This window comes from Nycticebus coucang, chromosome 13, assembly GCF_027406575.1.
Source record: "Nycticebus coucang isolate mNycCou1 chromosome 13, mNycCou1.pri, whole genome shotgun sequence".
NCBI classification, from domain to species: domain Eukaryota; kingdom Metazoa; phylum Chordata; class Mammalia; order Primates; family Lorisidae; genus Nycticebus; species Nycticebus coucang.
In genome coordinates this window covers 78515338-78542955 of record NC_069792.1, presented here as the reverse complement: position 1 = coordinate 78542955, position 27618 = coordinate 78515338, and the positions used below count along the sequence as shown (strand labels likewise).

At 36.7% G+C, this 27618-nt stretch overlaps 1 protein-coding gene across 4 annotated transcripts in view; it reads left to right on the top strand.

Moving 5' to 3' along the window:
* RAD21 (RAD21 cohesin complex component) overlaps positions 1-22787 on the top strand; it is a 31055-nt gene extending 8268 nt beyond the window's left edge. For 3 of the 4 annotated variants that reach the window (XM_053558278.1, XM_053558279.1, XM_053558280.1), the window contains exons 3-14: positions 4671-4800; positions 6105-6204; positions 9261-9367; positions 10555-10761; positions 11174-11299; positions 11765-11887; positions 13434-13657; positions 15186-15345; positions 16124-16272; positions 17804-17953; positions 19947-20030; positions 21055-22787. In XM_053558278.1, coding sequence (XP_053414253.1) covers positions 4671-4800; positions 6105-6204; positions 9261-9367; positions 10555-10761; positions 11174-11299; positions 11765-11887; positions 13434-13657; positions 15186-15345; positions 16124-16272; positions 17804-17953; positions 19947-20030; positions 21055-21246 — 1752 coding nt within the window. In that variant the 3' untranslated portion in view covers positions 21247-22787. Of the gene's footprint in view, positions 1-1158; positions 1780-4670; positions 4801-6104; positions 6205-9260; positions 9368-10554; positions 10762-11173; positions 11300-11764; positions 11888-13433; positions 13658-15185; positions 15346-16123; positions 16273-17803; positions 17954-19946; positions 20031-21054 lie in introns of all 4 variants that reach the window. The other variant, XM_053558281.1, reaches the window with a different exon arrangement.
* Positions 22788-27618: the final 4831 nt, after the last annotated feature.

Below are 27618 nucleotides of genomic sequence, written 5' to 3'. Positions count from 1 at the left end.
TGGCATTTCATTGAAGAATAGACATAGAGAAACTAATCTGAAAGGAAAAATCCTTCAGTATAATTTAAGTATATGTTTCCATCTGTGTTTCAATGGTCTTCTCTTTCTCCTTGAACCTACATACACATATACATGCACGTGTACCCCATGTATGTACCAGCTGTCTTCTTATGAAAATGTTGCAGATCACAGCTGTGTGTGTTAGCATCAGGAGCTACTCTTCTTAGAATTGCCAGTTTGGACAATGTTGGGATGCTATGTTAGGTAAAAAGGGTAATTTTTATTTCAGGATGGGTGAAGGAATAAAGCTGGGGATATAGCTCGGTGCCTGTAGCTCAAGCAGCTAGGGCACCAGCCACATATACCAGAGCTGGAGGGTTCAAATCCAGCCCAGGCTGCCAAAGAGCAGTGACAACTACAGCCAAAAAATAGCCGGGCATTGTGGTAGTCCCAGCTACTTAGGAGGCTGAGGCAAGAGAAACACGTAGGTGGGGGAAATGAAAGACTGCTTGAAATTATAGTAAATTATAAGATTCCCATTTGTGTATGAAATTTTGCCTCGTTTTAGAGTTACCACTGATGGAATATTTTAGTGTTAAATTTTTATTCTTTCTAAGATAGTACTAATATGAAAATTTTAATAAAATGAAACCTTTATAAACAAAAAGAAGAAAATACATGGTCTATACTCCTATCACCTAGAGAAACCTCTAAATTTTGGTATCCTTACTAGACTTTTGTGTATGTATGTACATACATGTAATATTTTTATGTTTGTGTACTCAAGAACTGCATTATATTGTTTGTAAAAAGACTGCATTAGGAACAGACCTACCATCTATAATGATTGGGATTCACAATGTCATAGTCTCTTCTCCACAGAACTTACATAAAATTTGACACAAACTTGACCTAGACTGAAGTGATTTTAATATTCACAAATTCACATGAAAGTGCTAATGTGTATGATTAAAGAATATTATGTATCTGTGTATATACCCACTTCATTACCCTTCTAATATTTAGGAAACTCTGAATTCTAAAATGCATTTGGCCCCTAGGATTTCAGGTAAGCGGGTACTAGACCTGTAAATCATTGTTTGGGTTGTATATGATTTCTCTCTTTGAGTAGTTTACATTATTTCTAATTTTTTGCAGTTTAATGCTTGTCCTATACAATGCAACCATTAAAACTGACAGTGGAACAACAGTACAATGGAGAAAAGATAGCCTTTTCAAAAAATGGTGCTGGGACACCCAACTGGACATCAACAGGCAAAAAAATAAAACAAAACAGCTGAACAGACTGTATACCCTTCAAAAAAAAAAACTCAAACTGTATTGTAGACCCAAATAACACAAAAACTGTAAAACTTTTAGAAGATCATATAGCAGAAAATCTTCTACACGTTGGATTTGACAATGACTTTTTAGATTTAGCATGGAAGGCACTATCTGTCAAAGAAAAAATTATAGCTGGACTTCATTAAAAAGAAAAAATTCTTCTCTGCAAAAGACGCTATAAGAGAATGAAAAGACAAGCCACAGACTGGGGGAAAAAAATTGCAAAAAACAAATGTGATGACTGTTATCCAGAATATACAAAGAATTCCCAAAATTCAACAATAAGAAAACCATATAAGTTAAAAATGAGACAGAAACTTTGATACCTCACCAAAGAAAATACACAGAAGACAAACATATGAAAAGATAGTCCACATCATATGTCATCAGAGAATGCATATTAAAATGAGATCCCACCACATTCTTACTAAAATGGTAAAATCCGACTTTACCTAACAAATGCAATCAGTGTAACCTGGCTTATTGTACCCTCAATGAATCCCCAACAATAAAAAAAAAAAAAAAAAAGAGTATTAAAAAAAAAATGGTCAAAATCCAAAATGCTGACAAAACACAAAACTGGCAAGGTTGCGGAGAAACAGGAACTTTCATTCATTCCTGGTGGAAGTGCAAAATGGTACTACCACGTGGAAAGACATTTTGGTTTCTAACAAAACCAAACATACTCCTCAAGAGAAAAAAATAAAAATAAATTCAAGAAGGGGAGGAAGAGGAGATTCAATAAATTTCCACCTAACAGATACAAAGTAGGGATATAGGCACATCCCTATAGGCACATCCCTTGGGTGAGGGACTCAACTACAAATTGTTCTTTCCCACACAAATGCAAATAATATAACCTAATCATACATTCCTTCATAATAATGTGGGGGGGGAAGTAAAAATAAAAAATCGAGAAAATAAAAAAAAAAAATTTTAAAAACATCTTACTCATACAGTCTAGCTCCTTGGTATTTGCTCAAAGTAGAAAACTTAGGTCTATGCAGAAACTTAACACAGAGGTGTTTATAGCAACTTTATTCATAATTGCTAAAACTTGGAAGCTACTAGGTAAGATGTCCTTGAGTAGATATATAGATAAATTATCTGTAGTGCATCGAGACAATGAAATTATTTAATGCTAGAAAGAAATAAGCTATCAAATCATGAAAAAATGTGAAGGAATCTTAAATGCATATTACTGAATATGCATCTGATTCAGCTGTGTACACTCTGGAAAAGGTACAAATTTTAGAAAAAATAAAAAGGTGAGGGCTTGGACAGGGAAGGAAGGCAAAGAACAGGATTTTTTTAGGGCAGTAAAACTGTTGTGCATGATCCTGTAATAGTGAATAACATGTCCTTGTACATTTGTCCAAACTCGTGGACAGGCGTTAACCCCGACATAAACTCTGGGCCACATTTGGGTAATGATGTATCCATGTAAGTTTATTGGTTATAATATATATACTACTCTGATAGGAGAAGTCAATAGTGGGGCAAGTTGTGCATGTGTTGGGGAAAGAGGCATATGGGAAATTATGTACCCCCTTTTAAGTTAAGCTCTGAGCTTTTCCTGGATGCAATCTTACATCCACCATTGTAGTATGTTGCAATAGTATTTTGATTTTTATATATACATACATGAAGAGAAATTACATGTACTTGCACAGATAAAAACATGTACATAGGAAAGCTACAATACAAATAGAAAATATTAAATATTTATCTCAGTGATATGATTACAGGTTTTTTCTTCTTTTTTTTTTTTTAAACTGACCATCTAATAAACATTTCTTGTTAAATCTTTGTTCATATTCTTAAGATTAATATTCAGGAATATAATGAGTCAAGGGTTACACATATTTTTAAGATTTTCATTTTATTTTATTATTTATTTATTTATTTTGAGACAGAGTCTTCCTCTGTCACCCTGCGTAGAGTGCAGTAGCTTCATCATAGCTCACAGCAACCTCAAACTCTTGGGCTCAAGAGATCTCTGCCTCAGCCTCCCAAGGAGCTGGGACTACATGCACCTGCCACACCGCCCAGCTAGTTTTTCTGTTTTTAATGTAGATAGGGTCTTGCTTTTGCTCTTGCTCAGGCTGGTCTCGAGCTCCTGTGCTCAAGAAATCCATTTCCCTTGGCCTCTCAGGTATGAGCCACTGCACCCAACCCTTATTTTTCAGATTTTTTTCTTTCTTTTCTTTTTTTTTTTTTTTTTTTTAAGACAGTCTTACTATTCATCCTCAGTAGGGTGCCATGTTGTCACAGCTCACAGCAACCTCAAACTCTTGGGCTCAAGCAATTCTCTTGCCTCAGCCTCCCAAGTAGCTGGGACCACAGGGGCCTGCCACAATGCCTGGCTATTTTTTGTTGCAGTTGTCATTGTGTAATTGGCCCGGGCTGGGTTCGAACCCGCCACGCTTGTTGTATGTGGCTGGTACCATAACCACTGTGTGACGGGCACCGAGCTTATTTTTCAGATTTCTGATATGCATTAACAAGGTACTTTCTGCTGGTCAAGTTATATGAGAATGTGTATTTTCTGGAATTTTTTATTAGTATACTTAACTGAGATAATAAGTAAAGAGAAAATGGTATAGTCCTTTCTTGAAATTGATATGTATAGCTAATATTTATAATATCTATAAGTAACTATTGAGAATGTTTGACTTAAAAGGATAAATTTTTTTGTAGTATATGCAGAGTACTTTGTACTCCTTTAGGAATACTACAAAAGACTGTAAGATAGGCCGGGCTCCCATAGTTCAGTGAGTAGGGTGCCTGCCACATACACCAAGGCTGGCAGGTTCAAGCCTGGCCCAGGCCTGCTAAACAACAATGGCAACTGCAACCAAAAAATAATGGGGTGTTTTGGCGGCACCTGTAGTCCCAGCTACTTAGGAGGCTGAGGTGAGAGAATCGCTTAAGCCCGAGAGTTTGAAGTTGCCGTGAGCTATGACACCATGGTATTCTACCCAGGGAGACATAGTGAGACTGTCTCAAAAAAAAAAAAAAAAAAGACCCATGAGATAATCTTATAGATGAAAGTTTGCATTAACAGCCACAAAGCACTTCAAGAATAATATAGGGCGGCACCTGTAGTTTAGTGGGTAGGGCACCAGTCACATAAACCCAGGCTGGCGGGTTGAGACCCAGCCCAGGCCAGCTAACCAACAGTGACAACTGCAACAACAAAAAATAGATTTTGGCTCTGCACCCACATAAAAATTCCTATGAACAGTATAAAATGCCAGCTTTGAAGTATGATTGGCTCTGAAACTAAAATTTATAAATTAGGTTAATATTGTGTTTATTCCTAGGTGAAGATGGCGTTACGAACGTCAGGACATCTCTTACTGGGAGTTGTTCGAATCTATCACAGGAAAGCCAAATACCTTCTTGCCGACTGTAATGAAGCATTTATTAAGATAAAGATGGCTTTTCGGCCAGGTATTGAACTCTTTCTTTTTACTATGGAATTTCTCATGTTTTCTAGAGCAGCATGTTTTGTTATTAGGGATATGAGGAACTCATCAAAGATAGGGCAAGGCCTGAGGAGCCAGTGGTTCATGCTGTATGCTGTCTGCTCTACCTATGAAGTAATGGAAATCACCTCTTTTTTGTTTTTTCTTTGGGGCTACCTTTCTTTTTAACCCTTTTTTCAGCATCTTATGTAGAATTGAGTCTTCCGAGGCTGAAATATTGAAAAGTAATTGTTACATGATGATTTTTTAAAATATGGCTCAAAAAAGACAATCTTAGGATTTTGTACTTTTTCAGAATAATTTTAATGTACTCGTAATATCACTTTAAACTTGTTGATAAGCCTTTTCATACGTTGTAGCTTTCGTTATTGTTATTTTGTTTTAGATAATGATTGGCTCTAGAACTGGACTCTACCAACCAGACGTCCATCTGAGTAGATAATTACTAGGGTATTTATCTGAATTTACATATCTTTCTGGAATTTTTTTAAAGCTGATGATATTTTAATTAAAATAATCTGAATGTATAGGAGATGTCTTATACAGTAGTTTCTACTGAGGATACATTCCAGTACTTCAATTTATTTTAACATATAAACAGTAAAATTTTGAGATCTCAGGTTTCATGTAAAAGTGAAACATGTAGACAAAGGCTGTCACACTTATATGAATTCTAACATATGTGGCCACTAAGTGTGTTTTGTTTAAAAACATGCTTTTTTGTTTATTATCTTTCTCTTAAAGTCAGGTATATTTATTATAGCCAGCTTAAAAAATATAGGGCAGATATTAAAATTAAAATTGTGTAATCCCACCGTATGTAAAATAACCAACTCCTTTTAACATTTAGGATACTTGTCATCATTCTCTCCCCCCGCCCCCATAAACATAATTCTTAATTAGAAAACCATTATTAGTATTTACTTGTGGACATGTCCATTTAAAGATTTATCAGGTTAGGGCGGCGCCTGTGGCTCAAGGGAGTAGGGCGCCGGCCCCATATGCCGGAGGTGGTGGGTTCAAACCCAGCCCTGGCCAAAAACTGCAAAAAAAAAAAAAAAGATTTATCAGGTTAATACATAATTAGCGATTTGACCTTTGTTTGTAAAGCAAGTACAGATTATGATGATAGAAAAATAGAAGAATTTGTATTTCAAGGTATTTTGTATCTAGAATATAGGCCTAGAAAGTTACTTTGACCTCACTTCCCTTTGTACCCAGGTAATCTGTGGTGTAGCCAGACATTGAAACTTAGCATTTCCTTTTTAGGTGTTGTTGACCTGCCTGAGGAAAATCGGGAAGCAGCCTATAATGCCATTACTTTACCTGAAGAATTTCATGACTTTGATCAGCCACTGCCTGACTTAGAGTATGTGTCTATTGTGTTTTGTTTTTTTAATTGTTAGCTTGGTATACAAAAAGCTTCCAAATGGATACTTTTCCTTGAAATATTTTTGATAGAGTTAACATGTAACTGAAATGTATATGGTTTCATTTAGGATAGTGTATAAATAGGAAGCATATAATCTAAAAATTTTTTCTTCTATAAGAAAATCATGTGGGTGTCTACTTTAACACAGCTTAGAGATGAGAATTTTGATGTGGTTAGGCCAAAGCTTGTGTAAACTAAATAGTTGTCCAGGAATGTACTTTACATAATGATATCAGTAAATGTGAACCATTGCTTTATGATATTTTTCAGTTATATGTTTAAGTCAGCTATGATTGTCTATGCCAAGCTATACTGAGAGCCACAATTTTATTCTTTTTTTTTTTTTAAACAAACATGTGAGGTAACTTTCTATGAAGAGTAAGAGAGGGTTATAGTCATGACTCACATTTAAGAGGAGAGATGGAGTCATACAAATTTTGTTTCCCAATGCATATAAAAGTTATGTTTATACTATATTGTAGTCTCTTGAGTGTGGAGTAGCATTATGTTCAAAAAATACACAGTTTTAATTCAAAAATGCTTTATAAGTGAAAGCTAACCATTATCAGCCTTCAGTGAGTCATATTCCCTTTGCTGGTGGAAGGAATTGTCTTCATGTTGATGACTGCTGACTGATAAGGATGGTGCTTGCTAAAAGTTGAGGTGGGCTGTGGCAGTTTCTTAAATAAGACAACAGTAGAGTTTGCTACATTAATTGACCTTTCTATCACAAAAGATATATTTGAAGCATTCGATGCTATTTGATAGTATTTTACCCACAGAACTATTTTCAGAATTAGAGTCAATCATATCTCAAACCCTGCTATTGCTTTATTAAATAAACTTTCTTTGCTCATCCATAAAAAGTAACTCATTAAAGTTTTATCCTGAAATTGAACAGCAATTTGGTTATATCTTCAGGCCCCACTTCTAATTCTAGTTTTTTGCTATTGCCACCAAATATGCAGTTACTCCTCCACTGAAGTCTTAAACCCTCAAAGCCATCTGTAAGGGTCGGAATCAGCTTCTATCTAGACTCTTGTTAATGTTGGTATTTTGAACTCTTCCCTTGAATCATGAATGTTCTTAATGGCATCTTGAATGGTGAATCACGTTCCTAAAGGTTTCCAGTTTACTTTGCCCATATGCATCAGAGGAATCTCCATGGTATCTTTCACTTTACAAGCTGTATTTTTTAAATAATAGGACATGAAAGTCAAAATTACTCTTTGTTCCATAGGTTGAAGAATGTTGTGTTGGTATGAAAACATGAATCTTTTTGAACATCTTCATCAGAGCTCATAGATAACTTAGTGCATTGTCAGTGAGCAGTAATATTTTGAGGGAAATCTTTCCTGAGTAGTAGATCTCAACCGTGGGCTTAAAAAAAGTCAATAAACCATGCTGTAAACAGACCACGCTGTCATTTGGGCAGCATTGTACCATTTATAGAGCATAGACAGGGTAAATTTAGCATAATTGTTAAGGGCCCCTGTGATTTTCAGAATGGTAAATGAGCATTGGCATCAACTTAAAGTCACCAGTACATTTATATTGACTTCTAACAAGAGAATCAGCCTGTCCTTTAAGGTTTTGAAACCAGACATTGACTTCCTCTCTCTAGCTGTGAAAGTTCTAGGTGGCATCTTCCAGTGCGTTGAAAATCTGTTGTTTAGTGTAGCCACCTTCATTGATGATTATAGCTAGATCTTCTGGATAACTTGTTTTAGCTTCTGCATCAATACTTGCTGCTTTGACATCTACTTCTCTGTTATGGCTTCTTTCCTAAAACCTTATGAACCAACCTCTGCTAGCTTCTAGATTTTCTTCTGCAGCTTTTTCCCCTCTCTCAGAATTGAAGAGAATTAGGGCTTTGGCTCTGGAATAGGCTTTGACTTATAAGGGAATGTTGTGGCTCATTTGATCTTCTGTCAAGACCACTTAAACCTTCTTCATATGGAGTATTGAATAAGGCTAGTTTGCTTTCTTATTCTTCTGTTCACCGGAGTAGAACAGTTAATTTTCTTCAAGAAACTTTTTACATTCAAGCTTAGCTAACTGCTTGGCTGAAGAGGTCTAGATTTTGGCATATTTTAGCTTTCAAAATGCCTTCCTCGCTGAGCTCAAGCATTTCTAGCTTTTGATTAAAGTAAGAGACATGGGACTTATCCTTTTGCTTGAGCATTTCACTGGCCCTTGTAGGGTTTTTGATTGGACTAATTCAGTGTTGTTCTATACTATCTCAGGGTACCGGGAGGCTTGAGTAGAGGAAAAGAGATGGGGAATAGCCAGTTGTCTATAAAGTGCAATAAAATGAGATATGCTTGTACATATTTATCACTTCAACATCCTCAGTTAAAACAAGGGCTTTTTTCTCAGTTTAAATTGAGATTATATAAAGTCTACAAAGTATATTTGGTTGATAACTCTCGTAAGTCTTCCGAGAGTCTTTAACAGTTTTGCATCTTTTTATGTTTTGTTCCTTGACATTTATTTGCTGTACAAACTTGGTCATTTATTTTGAGGGATTTACATTCTAGATTTGGCTAGTATTTAATGTTACACGTTTTTTAAATATTTTTAAACTATATGCGAGATTATTCTTACTTATTAGAGGAAAATCTGAATCTCAGAAAAATCAGGTAACTTTACAGTGCACACAGCCCCTCAGTTGCAGTGTCCTGATGAAAGCCCGGGCCTATCTAGACTATCATTTCTAATTTTTTCCACTATATTTACCTTAGTGATTTCTGCCTATCGTGTTTTATTTGCTGATCATTGATGGCTTTAAAACTTAAATACAAATTAAATTAACTGCTTAAAGTCTTTATTTGCATTTTTGGATTAGAGTTACTAAGTATTAAATACTAAGGCTTCTAAAAATTGGTAGATTGCATGTTTTATTCTTACAGAAAGAATTAGGATTTTTTTTCCTTATGACTTAGACATTACAATGAGACTTCTAACTGAAATGTATTTGACTTTTTTTAAAGTGACATTGATGTGGCGCAGCAATTCAGCCTGAATCAGAGCAGGGTGGAAGAGATAACCATGAGAGAAGAAGTTGGAAATATCAGCATTTTACAAGAAAATGATTTTGGTAAAAGAGAAACTAATTGTTAGCCAGTAGATACAATGTTTTAAGTGTGTAGTGGCTTTACTAGCAATTTCAGGAGAAAATCAGACTTACATTGTATTCACACTGACCGACTTAAAAATCATCTAGCAGATTTTTATCAAGAAAAGAGTTTGAGGTGGCACCCGTAGCTTAGTGGGTAGGGTTCAGGCCACATACACCCGAGGCTGGCAGATTCGAACCCGGCCCAGACCAGCTAAAACAACAGTGGCAACAAAATAAATAAAAATAGCTGGCGTTCTGGTGGGTGCCTATAGTCCCAGCTACTTGGGAGGCTAAGGCAAGAGAATTGCTTAAGCCTAAGATTTTGAGGTTGCTATGAGCTGTGACGCCAGGGCACTCTACGCAGGGTGACAGCTTGAGACTCTATCTCAAAAAAAAAGAAAAAGAGTTCAGCTTCCTACCATTATATTAAACACAGAAATAGAACCTCTATATTGATTGTGTGTAAACTCTCTGCAGTGAAATAGTGCTCACTTTTTTAAACTAATCATTTTGTGACAGTGAGTTGCATCATTGTTAACTACCATTCAAAAACTTAGATGTTCAAAACTGATAGCAAGTCAAATTTTTTTTTAAGTGCAGTGGATATCCACAGGCATAATCATTACACACTACAGCCTTAAACTCCTATTCTCAAGCAGTCCTCTCATTTTGGCCTCCTGAGAAACTAAGACTATAGTATAAATGTGGTATTGGATCTGGCACCAAATTTCTTTCTTCATGAACCAGATTTTAACATGAATGTTTAAGCTATTAATATTAATGTAAATATATGCACGTATATATACATATTTGAGTATCTAAAGCAGTGGTTCTCAACCTTCTAATGCCGTGGCCCTTTAATGTAGTTTCTGTCAGTCGCAACCCACAGGTTGAGAACCACTGATCTAAAGTATTCAGAATAATATAAATTTGAATCTTAGTTTGAATTTGCTAGTTGTGCCTTAGAATTATAGCTGTATAATTAAGAGTTTATGAAATTTAGATGCTAAAGATTTAAAGTTTAAATTAGACTTTTTCATATTTGAAGGTAAGACTTCAATAAGCAAATGTGACATCATAATTATAATAAATTACTAGCTGTTTTCTTTTCTAACGGTGATATTTCTTAGCTTTTTTAACTAATGACATACCAAAAATTTTTTTAGGTGACTTTGGAATGGATGATCGTGAGATAATGAGAGAAGGCAGTGCTTTTGAGGATGATGACATGTTAGTAAGCACTAGTGATTCTAACCTCCTATTAGAGCCTGAACAGAGCACCAGCAATCTGAATGAGAAAATTAACCATTTAGAATATGAAGACCAATATAAGGATGATAATTTTGGAGAAGGAAATGATGGTGGAATATTAGGTATGTCCCAAATAAATGGTTATTCATGCATAAACATAATTTCTTTATTGTGAATTTTTGAAGCATTTGCTAATTCTGGGTCTTGAGCAGCTACCTATGTTCTATGTGTAAATTGTGGTCAGATGGTTCAATAGAAGTTTTCTGTAAAACTAGTCTCTAAAAATGTTATAACAAAACCTACAGGGGCTTATCTTGAAGTACTAAATTTTACTAGTCCTAAAACTACTGTATTTGTGTTTGATAACTATGTTAAGTATATTTGTGAATAGAGAATATAAACGAAGAAATTGTTTTCGTATACTATTTTATGGCAATTTTGAAAGAAAACATAAAATTAAATATACCTTTAAATTTAATTGATTTTAACATAGTTTTACATGTCTCTTTAAAATTATAACATTTCCTATTTCAGATGACAAACTTATTAGTAATAATGATGGTGGCATCTTCGACGATCCCCCTGCCATCTCTGAGACAGGGGTGATGCTGCCAGAGCAACCTGCACATGACGATATGGATGAGGATGATAATGTATCAAGTAAGCATGTCATGTTCAGTGACTCTGGGGATGATTGGAAAGATACTACACATAGAAGACTAAGAACTAGAAGTTCTGCCTTTTAATCAACTATAGATATCCTCAACTACAGGGCTTATGATTGATTTCGAGTTCTGGTTCTCTTTTGTGTTTAATTCTTTTTCCTTTCCCCTCTTTTTGGCAATTGGATTTAACTCTGGCGGGGCTTCCTTACCACTAAGAAAAACACTTTTTCTTGGGCGGCGCCTGTGGCTCAAGGAGTAGGGCGCTGGTCCCATATGCCGGAGGTGGCGGGTTCAAACCCACCCCCAGCCAAAAACCACAAAAAAAAAAAAAAAGAAAAAGAAAAACATTTTTTCTTAATATCAGTGGAGTTTCTTTCAGTTTCACAAAGAGATTCCCCCTCTCCCCCATTCATAGGGACCATTTACTCAAGTCTTTTGTGACTTTTATTTGTTTTTATAGTGGGTGGGCCTGATAGTCCTGATTCAGTGGATCCCGTTGAACCCATGCCAACTATGACCGACCAGACAACACTTGTTCCGAATGAAGAAGAAGCATTTGCATTGGAACCAATTGATATAACTGGTAAGCAAATAAACTTTTAAATTTATACAATGTAGAACATAAGGTCCCACACATATTTCTGGCACTTCCTGTTCACTGATCATCTGGTGTATTTTAGATAACTGCTGCTTTCTCTTATAGTTATTTGTCATAGTCTTTATTCAGTTATAGTTTGAGCATAAGTTGTAGATTCTGTACAGTTGGGCTACAACCTAGAAAAACCTAAAAATACTTTTGATGGTTTCTAGGATTAGAGTAGAATACTTGAAGTTAGTCACAATGTAATTTAGACATAATTTTCACTTTGGGGGGACATGGAGGAGAACAGGCCTACACTCTGTCACCCAGACTGCTGGAGTGCAGTGACCCAGTTATAGCTCACTGTAACCTCGAATTCCTGTACTCTAGTGGTTCTGCCTCAGCTTCTTATAATATTTTATAACACCACACCCAGCAATTGTTTTTTGTTTTTTGTAGAGATGGGGGTGTCGCTGTATTTCTCAGGCTGGTGGCCACAAGCAGTCCTCCACCCTTGACCTCCCAAAGTGCTAGGATTACAGGTGTGTGAGCGTTCCTGGCCAGTTTTCGTTTTCAAGTAGAAAAAGATTAATTTATTGAGTTTTCTACTGAGGATAATCTGATCACCAAAAATTGTGGCTCGGTCTTCTGGTCTCTAAAGAGTGTTTGTTATGAGCCCCATTCTATTTAGGAACTAGAGATGTAATAATAATGCTTATCCTCGTAGAATTCATACTAATTATGGAAACATGGGTAATTAAGCAAAATAAGTACCATATTACATATTGACAGATAATCAAAGAAGGGAAATGAATGGCTAGAGGACAGAGATTGAAGAGAGACTATCACTATAGTATAAGGCCTTTTTGTATTTTGAGTGTCAAATGTTTTATATATAAAAACCTATGGATATAACATGTCTGACAGTGAAATCTTGAGGAATTTAATCTCATGAACTTTTTCTACTGCTTTAATTGAGATAATACTAGCTACTTTGTGAGGTTGGAAGGATTAGGAATGAATATAAAAAAGTGTCTAGGATGGACTTTCACTTCCATCCGACTAGGGTAGGGTTTATTTCAGTTAATTAGGCAGCTTCTACAGTTGCCATATATGAATTTTTCTAATCATTTATAGAAGATTCACTCTGTGCCAGATAGATGCTATGCAGAGTATTTTACAAGCTCTATAAGTGGTTAGCCTTATTTCAATTGAGAAAATAATAAGCCCAACTCTCAATCAAGTGTGATGTCTTTATTATTAAGAATGGAAAGCTGTATGAGTAAAAATGTATCAGCTCTTGCATTATTTTACTCATTTTGTACTGTAAGTTCATTTATTTAGCATATTTTTATTGAATGTCTGTTTTATGCCAGCCTCTATTTTAACTGTAGTTAGAAACCACCACTAAAACAGTTTACCCTCGTGAGTTTTAACTTTTCTACTAGGGTCTGTATTTAGCAAAGCAAGGGATACCATCAGGGCAATCCAATAGCTGTTTTGTAGTGGCCTCTCAAGAAAATGACCTTATTTTCTTTTATCCTTCCAGTCAAAGAAACAAAAGCCAAGAGGAAGAGGAAGCTAATTGTTGACAGTGTCAAAGAGTTGGATAGCAAGACAATTAGAGCCCAACTTAGTGATTATTCTGATATTGTTACTACTTTGGATTTGGCACCACCTACCAAGAAATTGATGATGTGGAAAGAGACAGGAGGAGTGGAAAAACTTTTCTCTTTACCTGCTCAGCCTTTGTGGAATAACAGACTACTGAAGGTAATAATATCTTGCAGAATTTTTTGTTTCATATATATTTTGATTTCTTAAAAAAAATAAACTTTAAAATCCTTTGGATTATTTTAATCAAGTATGTTTCAACTCTGTAGCACCTTTCCTTTTGTCACAGTGTACTGGAAATAACATCATCTGAAATATAGGGATATGTGACACCTGCATTTCTAAAAGATTTAGAATGAATTTTCTCAACATTAAAAAGTCACTGACATTTTCTTTCTTTTTTTTTTTTTTTTTTTGTGGTTTTTCTATTTTTGGCCGGGGCTGGGTTTGAACCCTCCACCTCCGGCATATGGGACGGGCGCCCTACTCCTTAAGCCACAGGTGCCACCCGTCACTGACATTTTCTATCTTCAACTTTCTATAATAAACTATTAGTTATGTTGCCTTAGTGTGCTTTGCATATGCATTTTTTCAGATGTTTTCTGAATAAAATATAAGTGATTCTACTTTACCTACAAAGAAGAATTTTGGCTTTATGAGCATTTAAGGTTCAGAGATTTCTGATGAGTAAAGCAGCACTGTTAGGCTACTCTTCTGTTTGAAGTTCAAATATGCATAGAACTGATGGATTTGAATATGCATTTCACTGTATGCTAAATCTAAAGTATTTCAAAGCAGCTAGTTTATGATGAGGCTATTCTTTATAGGAAGCATAGCATATAGTCACTTTTAAGAAGGTCCTTAAAATATATTTGGACTCTGTAGTGTCATTATTAGAAATTTTTTTAAGATAGTAATTCAGGCTTGGCGCCCATAGCGCAGTGGTTCAAACCCAGTCAGGGCCAACTGCAACAAAAAAATAGCCAGGCATTGTGGCGGGCACCTGTAGTCCCAGCTACTGGGAGGCTGAGGCAAGAGAAACACTTAAACCCCAGAAGTTTGAGGTTGCTGTGAGCTGTGATGCCACAGCACTCTTACTGAGGGTGACATACTAAGACTCTGTCTTTTAAAAAATAGATAGTAATTCAAAGTGTTGAAAAATACATTGCTTATAGTTTAAAGAAACCCAAAATAATTTTCAAAAAGTATATGAACAAAAAGTATATCCTCCCCCTTCTCTCCCCCAGTGGATGTGTAGCTATTAAAAATATTTTAATCAGTAGTTGGTAAGGTTTCCATATGATATGGAAATGAAGTGGAAAATGCACAAAGTAAAGCTATTTGGTGTGGTACTAGTTAGGTTTGGTTTTAAGTTTATGAATATGAAAATGAATTGTAGTAAACTGCAGCAGATAAATTTAAAACCTTAAGAGTTGCGAGGTAGTGGATAAAAAAAACTTTTAGTTTAAAATGGCTGCCATTATGATTTGAAAACCCATATTTACAATCATTTTCAGATGGAATGAAGTGTGAATATGATGTAACATTAAGTAAAAATCAATGTTGAATTATATTTACCCTAATTACAACTATCTTAGAACACACTTATACGCAAGATAGAAATCAGTGGCTGATTTTCAGTTAGATTGATTTACTTTTTAATTGAAATTTCTCTTTGTTTTTATAGCTGTTTACACGCTGTCTTACACCACTTGTACCAGAAGACCTTAGGAAAAGGAGGAAAGGAGGAGAGGCAGATAATTTGGATGAATTTCTCAAAGAATTTGAAAATCCAGAGGTTCCTAGAGAAGACCAGCAACAGCAGCATCAGCAGCGTGATGTTATCGGTTTGTTCTATTGTGAAGTTTGAATATTTGGCTTAAAATTTGCCTTTATATTGTTAAAGTGAAAGAAACAAGATTGAAAGGGTATACTTAAATTTTTGGACAGAGAAATGCATTAAATATGATTGCCTTATTTAGATACGAATTTTGATTTCTTTAGAGAGGTTTAAGGTTCAAGACCAGCTGGGTTGCTAGTCTGCTAAAGGATTGTCCTGCATTGTACTGGGGAGTAGGACTTGTCCTTTTAAGAGCCCATAGCTCAATGGTTAGGGTGTTGGTCACATGCACTGGGGTTGGCGGGTGAATCAAACCCAGCCCGGGCCTGCTAAACAACAATGACAATAACAGCAAAAAAATAGCTGGGCATTGTGGCAGGTGCCTTTAGCCTCAGCTACTAGGGAGACTGAGGCAAAGGACATGAGAATCGCTTAAGCCCAAGAGTTGGAGGTTGCTGTGAGCTGTGACGCCATGGCACTCACTTTACCAAGGGCAACATAGTGAGACTCTGCCTCAAAAAAAAAAAAAAAGAACCCCTTCTCCTCTTTACATATATTATTACAAAGGATTTTTGTGGAGGTAAAATCTTATCTGGCCTTCTTCATTAGAGAAAGTACCTGTTTTAGTATACTTGTTTTAAAGTAAGTGGTTCTAAAATATTCAAAAAACTAAAATATTATTCAAAACTGTATGTTTTACATCTTTACTTCACATGATCATTTTGGATGGTTCTAAAATATTATTCAAAATTGTTTCATATCTTCTCTTCACATGACCATTCCAGATGAGCCCATTTTGGAAGAGCCAAGCCGCCTCCAAGAATCAACAATGGAGACCAGCAGAACAAACTTGGATGAGTCAGCCATGCCCCCACCACCACCTCAGGGAGTTAAGCGAAAAGCTGGCCAAATTGACCCAGAGCCTGTGATTCCTGTAAGTTAGCAAATGTACCCATCAAGGCATTTGAAGGTATTCATACAGTCAGTAGCAAGTGTTTGGGAAGCCGTTTTGAAGAATTTTGGTTTAGGCAGAAAATGACAAAGAATAGTTCCAGAGGAAGAAGGACAGCTGAGGATACGTGAACACAATCTGCTTTTAGTGGGAGAAGAGTTCTTGGAGTGTGCATAGTCTCTTTGACTCTTTGAATAGTCTTGTTTCAGAATGGTCCAAAGAGAGCATCTTTGGCTAATGTGGAATCCTTGATTCTGAACTTGGTACTAATTTATTCTTTAGCAAACATTCCTGTATTATTTCCACTACTAGGCAGTTTTAGGTTATCATATTAAGTAATCAGAATAAACTTTTCAAATAACCTGGAAAAAAATGAATCGTTATCTGCCTACTTCATTCAGACTTTGGCTTCCATTAAGTTCAGCTAAGATACAGAAAAACTAAAGAAGTATAAAGGAAGTAGTAGAATGTGGTTTAGGATTTCTTTTTTTCTTTTTTTTTTTTTTGAGACAACAGTCTCACTTTGTCACCCTCAGTAGGGTGCTGTGGTGTCGTAGCAACCTCAAATTCTTGAGTGATTCCCTTGCCTCAGCCTCCCAAGTAGCTGCTGGGACTACAGTTGTCCACCACAGTGCCCGGCTATTTTTAGAGATGGGGTCTTGCTGTTGCTCAGGCAGTCCACCCGCCTCTGCCTCCCAGAGTGGTAGGATTGTAGGTGTGAGCCACCACACCTGGCCCTGGTTTGGGATTTTTTGACCTTAAGTCTGTAGAATACATTAATTTGAGCAAAGGTAGGTATTTTTCATAACCTTAAGCTCCTGGTTCAACCTCCAACAAGAGTACTCTGCCTATTTTAAGAACTAGATCTCTGCCCTCTGGTGGTAAGGAGTTGTCAGTAAGAGCATTTTTCTTGTGAGGTCAGGAATGGGAATAGGTAGTGAATAGGTGACTCTAACACCACTCTTCTGGTAAACCTTTGGTTTCTTAAGGACTTCATTTTTTAATGTTATCAACTCTTTTTTAAAATTAATTTTCTTTCAGATTAATGTGAGGGTACAAATGTTTAGGTTACACTGTTTTCCATTCTAAGATAAAGTTCACATTGTAGTTGAGCCCTTCATCCAGGAGGCGTGCTGAACACCCCACATTGTGCACATTAGGTGAGATCCTACATTTTGTTTTTGTTCTTACTGCTTATAATTTTTATTTGCAAATTTTTTATATAGACGAATTTTTCAAGTATTTGACTCCTAAAACGTTAAGTATAAAAATGAGACACGGTTTATGATAATAAGGTAAAAGTATCGTTTTGAAAGCTACTTTAATATAGCTTTATAATACATGAAAAAAAAGATAGGTATGTACCATGGTAGATTTTTGGTTATTGGGAAGCATGGAGATGATAACTTAATATTTATTTTTATCTAGCAAACTTCAGCAACTTTGTTCTTATATTTAAAAGAAGATATCGTTAAATTGTGCATCTTAAATTGCCTTATTGTTTTGCTTTAAGCCTCAGCAGGTAGAACAGATGGAAATACCACCTGTAGAGCTTCCCCCAGAAGAACCTCCAAATATCTGTCAGCTAATACCAGAGTTAGAACTTCTGCCAGAGAAAGAGAAGGATAAAGAAAAGGAAAAAGAAGATGAGGAGGAGGAAGAGGTAAGTAAACTGACAAGTAGAGATACCTAATGAGTAAATTTTCATTTCAGATTTAACAACTTTTGGTCAGCTTTTTTTTTTTTACTTGGGACTAACTGAATTGGTGTTGAGCACCAGAGTGAAGAAAAATGTTTGAATTTAATGATATTCTTAGGGAGCTAGATCATCTTTGAAAACATCAAATTTTATTCTATGTTGTAACTCATTAGTTCCCTTGTGGGCTTTTGAAGGACAGGGGACTGCCCTTATACTGATTTTTTTGCCTGGCCTCTAAATTGCTTAAAGCTGCTTTCATTATCTTGTGGTCAATGGTCACTTCATACTGCTGTTACTGTCTGCCTCTAATACAGCCTCTTCGCTACCTGTGGCCTAGAAATCAGTTACCTACACATTTTCTATTTGTCTAGGTTTCATTTTGTTTCTGAGTAGACCAGGAAGGAACATGATTTTCCTAAAAATAGATTTTGTGAAGGCTTTGAATTACTTTTACTGTTTTTAAAATGTGGAAATAGTATAGGAATCAATTTCTTTTCCCTGGGGCATATTTAAAGTTTGAGACCTTTTTCCTTATATCTGAATTACTATGGTTGTTAAAACTTAGAATTTATTCCCCTATTTGATGATTTTATTTAAACTTTTAAATTGAAAATAAAGTGTCATTTAGATAGCATTAAAGACTTAGAATTTATTCCTTTATTTGATGGTTTATTTAAATTCTTAAATTGAACATAAAGTGTCATTCAGATAGTGTTGAAACTATTTAAATATCCTCTAAGACAGTGGGTTGCGACCCCTTTGTAACAATGAAAATACATCCTGCATATCAGATATTTACATTACAATTCATAACAGTAGCAAAATTACAGTTATGAAGTAGCAATGAAAATAATTTAATGGTTGGGGTCACCACAACATGAGGAACTGTGTTAAAGGGTCGCGGTATTAGGAAGGTTGAGAACCACTACTCTAAGATATAGGTTATGGATTGGATATATTTTCTTTGGAGGCGTGATCATTTATGTAGTTGCGACAATTTTCAGTAGCGTATATCCTCATTTCTAATTTATCAGTGTACCACCCATAGATTTTATAACTATTTATTTTTAAGGTGATGACTGCATTATTTTAAAGCCAAAACTATCTTCAAATTTACTCTAGCTTGTATACTAGTATGTGCCATTATCTCCAACTTAGTGCTGAATCGGTATTAAAATTGCTGTGCTTTCTGTAATTGGCAAAGGTGCCAACCCCTGACTCTAGAACCTGGTGTATAGTTCCAGTTTAGCCTTGGAACATCTTAGCTGCTGCCTTGTACCAACTTCAGAGTGTAAAAAGCCATTTAGGCAGCAGTTCAGTAGGTGACAGATGGCTGGGAGCTAGGTTGCTTAAATAGAATATGTGTATATGTAATGATTATGACCCATTTCCTGTCAAATACTATATAGACTAGTACTAATTACTCCAGGTAGCCAGTCTGTAGGCTTTTTGGCACTAGTTCATGATGAGATTAAGAACGTGCCAGAATCTATATCATCTACAAAATCATGCTACCAAAAAAAAAGTATATATTCTACATATATAGATACACACATACACAAGGGCTGTCCAGAAAGTATCCAGCTGTGTAATATGAAAAATAGAGACATGCAGCTGGATACTTTTTGGACAGTCCTCGTATATAATTGAAATAGTATACTTAGTGACATAGTTGATTTACTTGTATAAGTTCTGTAACAAGGGCTAGTAAACTAAAGCTTCATGACCAGCAGCAGCCCATGGACCACACTGTAAATCACATCCTTAGAGAGCAATGCAGAATCATACATCAAACCAAATGTTTGCTTGCAGATAAAGAGGATTTTATTGAGTAATTTTATAAAGATAAAATCTGAGTCTGTACTAGGAAGTGAAATGATTTTTCAGGTGCTGTAGAAATGTGTAATTTTGCAGCAGAATAGTTTTGTCAGCTTTTTGGGGAATCATTTTCATTCAGGATGAAGATGCCTCAGGGGGTGATCAAGACCAAGAAGAAAGAAGATGGAACAAAAGGACTCAGCAGATGCTTCATGGCCTTCAGGTATTTCTAGTATAGTCTTGGAGAAAAATGCTTCATTAAAGACTTTAGGTTGGCTCAGAGCCTGTAACTCAGCGGCTAGGGCACCAGCCACATACACCAGAGCTGGCAGGTTCAAACCCAGCCCAGGCCCGCCAAACAACAATGACAACTACAACCAAAAAATAGCCAGGCATTGTGGGTGCCTGTAATCCCAGCTACTTGGGAGGCTGAAGCAAGAGAATCGCTTAAAGCCCAGGAGTTGAAGGTTGCTGTGATCTATGATGCCACGGCACTCTACCGAGGGTGACATACTAAGACTCTTATCTCCAAAAAAAAAAAAGACTTTTGGCACTGTTCTCTCAAAAAATAATAATAAAGTAGCTTATTATGACCAAAAAGCACTTCTTTGTGAAACCTTTTCTAAAACGATAATATTTTTAAATATTTTAACTAAATATGTAAACCATTAGACCAAAAGTCTAGCATTCAGGGGAATACTTTTCTTGTAGTTATCCTGAAAAGCAGGACAGTGTTGGTATTTTATGAAACTCCTTTATATGTCTAGACCTTCTTATTTTGGGTTGAACAGATTTAATGTATTGAATCATTAAATTTCTTGAGTCATTATGGAGAATCATTTGTCACATACTTCAATGTACCCTTCATAGACAGGGTGTCTTAAACATCTTGAAAAAACAGGCAAGTTGCTCAGGGTTTCCCAAAATAGATTCAAAGGATAGTTGACATTTAAAGAAATTTATTTCACTTTAAAAACTGTAAGTGCTAAATTTTACTATTGTATCACATTAGATACCCAAAGAAATCAGTTATTTCTGAGTCAGAACAAGTTTGCTTATTTTTCTTTTGATTTTAGATGTACCATAATAAGCTTTCGTCCTTTTCAATCTTGATAAACTTGAGAATCATTCATACACTCTTGAAAAAAGTCCAATATTAGCCCTCAGCAGAGAATATACAGTGTCCTTTTTCCAGTAACCAGTATTGGCTTGTACTTTAATTCATTCCTCTTTTGGTTTTATTTCAGCGAGCTCTTGCTAAAACTGGAGCTGAATCTATCAGTTTACTTGAGTTATGTCGAAACACAAACAGAAAACAAGCTGCAGCAAAGTTCTACAGCTTTTTGGTTCTTAAAAAGCAGCAAGCTATTGAGCTTACACAGGAAGAACCATACAGCGACATCATCGCAACACCTGGACCAAGGTTCCATATTATATGAGGAGCTAGAAGCATTATAGCTAGTGTTCATTTCACTAGTGCGTACAACTTGCCCCCGTGCGTAGGGCACACAGAACCTTTCAAGAAAATTTAGATGTTCGTCTGTACAAAATCTTTGCCTTTTTCTTTCTTCATTTTTCCCAGCATTTTAAATGTATCGATTGCATCTTTGAGGGAAACTGATTATATGGATTGTGTTCTGATGGAGAAAACAGCACCCTAAGGACTTATAAGACTATTTTAACAGCTCAGAACAGATGTGTGCAATATGGGTGCATGTAATAATGTTGAATACCAGTCATGATTTTTATCTTGTTCTCTGTTACTACATTGAAAAGGAGAACCTATCTGGGAAAAATGCCTGACAGTTTAAGAACTATGGGCTGAGTTTTTGGCAGGGGAAAACATAATGTCTTTCCATCAGTAACAACAGCAATATTTTTATTAACCACTGTATTTAGGGATGGCACCTAAAACATCAGAAGTAATCCTCTTAATGTGTTTTAAGTTGTAATTCCATAATGATCAAGGGTGTACGTGAAATTGTGTTGTGGCTGGCCCCCTTCAACTATAAAAAGATAGGACTGGGTGTAAAGTGTTCTATTTTGTAAATCATTCCATTTGAGTCTTTCTGATGAACTTTGCGATCCTGAAATCTGTTATTTTAGTAAGGCTCCAAAATGAGCAGAAATAGACTTAATTAGAGTAGAATGATTATTAAAAAGCTTTTATACCTTTTCAGGAGCTATAAATCAAAGTTCTAAAAGATGTTTTGATGTATTTGAGTATTCAGATCATGAAAATAAAAATCACCTTCCCTACTAGAAGGACAGAGTGATGGGAAATTATACACCTGGTTGACTTAACCTTTAAGCAGACGATGCTGTAAAAACTAATGGCTTCTCTGATATTTATTATAAATTCTAGTACTGATCTCTTTCCAATGCTGCACACTCCTGCGTTTAAAACTTTATTTTAATAGCTTTGCAACTGAAATCCTATATCCAGTTTCCTGTAATTTAATTGAAGAAAAATACACCTCCAAATAAAGGTTTTATTATTAACAGACCAGATAGTACCAGAAATTATGTGACTATTGTGATTGTCAAAACGTGTCTTAACTTTTTAGGACAAAATTAACACTGAAAGTTCTAGCTTAAGTGTTGGCACTTTTGTGGGAAAAATCATTTTTAAAACTCAGACATCAGTGTATACCTAGTAATTTTAAATTATGTGAAATGTTTTAAATTTGTGAACTCGTAATTACTGTTTTAATGATTCAGTTTCTTGAGAGTAATAATTGTATAAAATTGCTGTTGCATCTTGATTTTCAATATGATGTGCCTGTAAACCATGGATATTCTCCCTTTGTAAAAAGACATTGTAGATAATTGAATGTTTGATTATAGAAAGGTCATTAGTTTCTTGTTACACATTTTGTTAGTCTGGTTTTTGTTGCTTATCGGGTTTAATATTCTTGAAAATAGTTGATGCTATGTTATGTATAACTTTTCTAATAAAAGTTGTGTTATAAGCTGTAAATTTTGGAATATTGGTTATTCAGTTGATGGTGTTTACCAGGGGAAAGTTAACTGAACAAGTTAATAGCCAAAGCCACCTTTTATTTGCCTTATCTAGAATATTATCTTCAAACCCAAAGCAGCTTTAATTTGCGTCTCACTGTTACAGAGACAAGTACTAAAGAATTATAATTAATGTGAAAGTGTCTAGAATACAGCATACCAAAATACCTGGAGAAAGGCCAGATAAAAAAGATTCTCAGGTGTTAAAACACTTGCTGAGATTCACAACTTGGCTCACATAGTAAGTAAAGTGAAGTGGTATTACATAGAGCAGAACCCTGAGTGTTTGACGTGGAACTTATAGGCCTAGGTGGAGACTGACAAGAGTTACCAGAGTGACACAGTGGAAAGAGTGAGGCCATGGTAGAGACCCAGGCTCTAATCTTAATTTGATTGTGGTGCCTGAAATTTGAGAAGCTTCATTCTCTGGGTCTACATCTAAAACAAAATGAAAATCAAATCCTACCTGTTTCTAAGAATTATAAAAACCCTTTGAACTAATTAAAAGCAATCTGAAAGGCAGCTAACATTTGTCTGATAGAAATAACATTGGCTTTGGAATGGGCCACTTAGAACAGGCCACTTAGCTGTGTGTGCTTGGGCAAGGTTTTTAAACTTTCTAAAGAGTACCTTATGTGAAATAGACATCTCCACTTACAGGGAGCACTGAAATAATTCTACTTTACTCCTTTAGGCCTCCCTAATGCTTCTTCATCTTGGCGAGTTAACTCCTTCAGCTTCTGTAGGCTCACTATCTGATGACTTGACTCAGTGTTCTTAGATTTCGAATGTTCTTGCTCGCAGTACCGTTTAAGACTCTTGGGGAGATTACTCGCTTTCACTCATTCAAAAGGTACTTAGTGCTCTTGGCATAGTTCTGAAAATGTTAATGCTTATACAGACAGCACATACCAAAGTTCTTGTTAGCCCGTTTTTTAAGATAGGGTCTTGCTATATTACCCATACTTGAGTACAGTGGCTATTCACAGGCTCAGTCATAACTGCACTGTAGCCTTGAACCCCTTGGCTAAAGCAGTCCTCCAGCCTCACCCTCCCAAGTAGCTGGAACTACAGGATGAAGTTCAATAAGAATTGAAGAAATGGGATTTTTCTTGTGCTGTGATAAGGGAGTGCTACACGAAATCACAGGTTTAAATACAAAAGTGGCTAAAGTCGGGGTGATGAAAACAGAAAACTGAGTTAAAAGATATTTGAGACCTAAACAATTGTGAGCCCCATGTTTAAGTTACAGACCTTAAGCACTCTCTAATAAGAGCCACATATGTAATTCTAAATTTTCTAGTAGTCCAATTAAGAAAAATAGAGCCTGGCCAACCATGGTGTACAGAAGTATGGATTACTCCTGTAATCCTAGCACTCTGGGAAATGGAGGCAAGTAGATTGCCTGATCTCAGGAGCTGGAGACCAGACTGACCCACAGTGAGACCCTGTCTCTAAAAAATGGCTGGGTGTTGTGACAGGCACCTATAGTGCTTGGCGTGTAAGGCAAGAGGATTTCTGTAAACTACGATGGCACGGCACTCTACCGAGGGCAACAAAATAAGACTTTGTCTCGAAAAAAAAAGCAGAGCCATCTGAAATTAACATTTTATTTAATATATCCAAAATATTACTTCAAAATGTAATAACTTTTTTAAATTTATCAGATACTTTCTTTGGTGGGGGAATGTTCCAAACCTGACATATACCATACATTTTACAACTTTGCCTCAAATGAACCTAGCAGAATTTCTCAATAGCCACATGTGACTCGTGCTTCCTGTATCAAACACAACTCTAGCATGATACTAAAACATTACCTAATCTAAACTGAGGCATGGTGCTTAGATTCTATGAATGTACCCAAAAACCAAAATTCTCTGCCTTTATAGAACTTACATTCTAACATTGAGACAATGAATGATACATTAGAAGAGGCCTTGTTGAAAAAGTGATGGCTGAATGAAGACTTAAAGGAGGTCAGAAACAAGAGGATGTATAGGGGAAGAAGGATTCATTTGCTGTTAGAGCAAATGATCAGAGGCCTAAGTATGCTTGACCTGTTCAAATAAAGCAAGACCGGAATGGCTAGAACAAAATGAGGGAGGGGGATGGTCACAGGCGATAAGGTGGGAGGTTTAACCAGATCATTTCCAGCAGGACTTTTTAGATTGCAGTCCACCGGGGAGCTTCAGAACGTGCTGGTGTCTGGGCCCCAATCCCTGTGAAATATCCCCCAGGCTTCTTTTTTTTTTTTTTGGTCCCCCTTGGTAGAGTGCTATGGCGTCACAGCTCACAGCAACTCCAAACTCCTGGGCTTAAGCGATTCTCTTGCCTCAGCCTCTCTTGCCTCTTGCCTTCGCTGGGACTACAGGTGCCCGCCACAACACCCGCCTATTTTTTGTTGCAGTAGTCGTTTTAGCTGGCCCAGGCCGGATTTGAACCCCAGCCTGGGTGTATGTTGCTGGTGCCGTAACCACTGGGCTAAGGGGCACTGAGCCCCCTCAGGCTTCTTACTGCCCATTGAGGATAGTTGAATGAATAGAAGCAAATTATACAGTATTGCAACATCGCTGGCCACAACCTGAGTAAAGCTAATGCTTCGGAAAAGTGTTTCTTATTTTGTGGTTGGAAGTGATTCTTGATGGACTGCCACTGGTACCTGAATTAAAGAAATACAGGTCAAAAAGGAGGACTGGGATCTGCAGTGAAGTGTGGACCAGGCTTTGAAGCTTCACTGCCTTTTACTATCAGACTAGCCTTGGGATTCAGTTTTCTCTACTACAAAACTATCGGTGCCAAACTTAAAGTCTTATGAAGATTACATGAAATAAGGAATTCATGTAAAGTGCTAAAACAGTGCCCACTCAACTGACGGTGGCTATTACTAGTATTTGAAACGAGTGATGCATAATAGAGTTTTGGAAATGTGAACTTGACAAAGTGGGATGTTAAAGAGGAGAATGGAGAGGCTCAAGATCGTTGTAAATACTGGGGAATCTCAATAAGATGCTGGAAGGAACCTAGAGAAGGGGCCCACTCTGAACACCCCCACCCTCTCCTCTGCCAGCAGTGCCTCTGTTACCAGGGTAGCCAGCTACAACCTACTCACTTTCAGGTCTCAGCTGAAGGGTAAATTCCTCAAGTAAAATGCTGCTGAGTCACACCCCAAGCCATACTAAGTCAGGTTTGCTGAGTAAATGTTCTTGTAGCTCCCCAAAATGAAATGAATAAAAGACTATTAGAGTTAATTGGCAACACTTCCACCATTTTAGAAAGGAATTGCAGGATTGAAGGATATTTTAAAGATCTCTTTCCAAATGATTATATAGCTAAATAAATGGAAAATAATAACAAATTCTTAGAAGTCAAGAGTCTTTCATTTGTCACCTGTGAGAAAATCCTGGCTCAAAGGCAAGTTGAACATTCATCCACACCATCTAGGAACACACTGTGTTGTTTCTAAAGTGGTGTGACCCGCTGGTGAATGTAATACAGTCCACTAAGTAGCATTACACAGGACTCCTCTCATAACATGTCCCTTTAAACCATGTCAAAAAAAGGGGGCATGGGATATCAAATTAGGTCTCTTGGTAGAACGATCACTGACTTCCAATCAGACCTACCTGGATTTAAAGCCCAGCTTGTCTCTGATAACAGAGCGTGCCCTGGGCAAATCTCGTCATCTCCCTGAAACTGTTATAAAACTGGGTAGCAGTACCTACTGGTGGGTTTGTGAGGACTGAGTGAAATACTGTATGAAAGCAACACGCGGAAGGCCGGCCAGGCCAACAGCTCAGAAAGTAGCAAGAAGGATTATTACATCCCTCTACTCTTTGTCTTTTTTCACCAAATTCACAATATCAGAACAAGAAAATGATGTCTAAGTTCCTGTAAGAAGATTTTAAAAATTCATCTCTTCTAAAAACTGAAAGCCAAGGTCATATGCAGTGAAGCAGCTGTGTTCCTCCAGGAGAGGAAGTCCGGCCTGGTGGTGGTCTCCCACCTGGAGCTGGGGGCCCAAGAGCGTTGGTGGGTGGTTGAGCAATCCCAAAAATAAGGAGCCACTTTAGACACCTTTCCTTTCTTACAGTCTTGCCTTTACAATTTCTTCTAAGCATTCTTACATTATAGCAAGTCGACATGGGACTTTTAAACAGATGGATGAATAGGAAGGTTCACCCAGCAGCGCTCCAGGTCATGAACATGGAGTCTTAGGTGGGCAGGTAATGGAAATGAGTGAAGTGGCCAGTTGTGCAGCAATGGTGTAGGGAGACACAGTGAGGTACTGGAGAAAAGGGGACGGGTGTGAGCACAGTGTCTGCTAACATTTCACCAACTGTTGGTTTAGAAGAGACAGTGAAGCATTTTGGGAGGGAGCGGTCTATCAAGAACGGCCAGGATCCAGATTCTTATGTGAACGCTCCTGATTTTTTCATTTGATACATGATTTAAAATAGTTTTCAACACCAGGCCACACACACATATCTGCAGACAGATCCAGCCCGTTAAGCCTCAGGTCTGTGGCTTCTGTCCAGTTGGTTGTGACGCCTACAAGGAAAGCAAATTGTGCCACTTAAAAATGGTTTCCTGGGCTTTCTCTTACTACCACTTCAAAAGCCATAGGCTGGCTGCCTCCTGGGGAAGAAAACTCTTGATTTTTCCCAAGATCCTTGATTCTCCAGGCCCAAAAGAATTCTTATCTGACTTTATGTTTCAGGTGTGATAATACCTGGTGTGATAACTATTTTATAAGCATCCCCAACCCAGTGGAAATGTCTTCTGAAAAA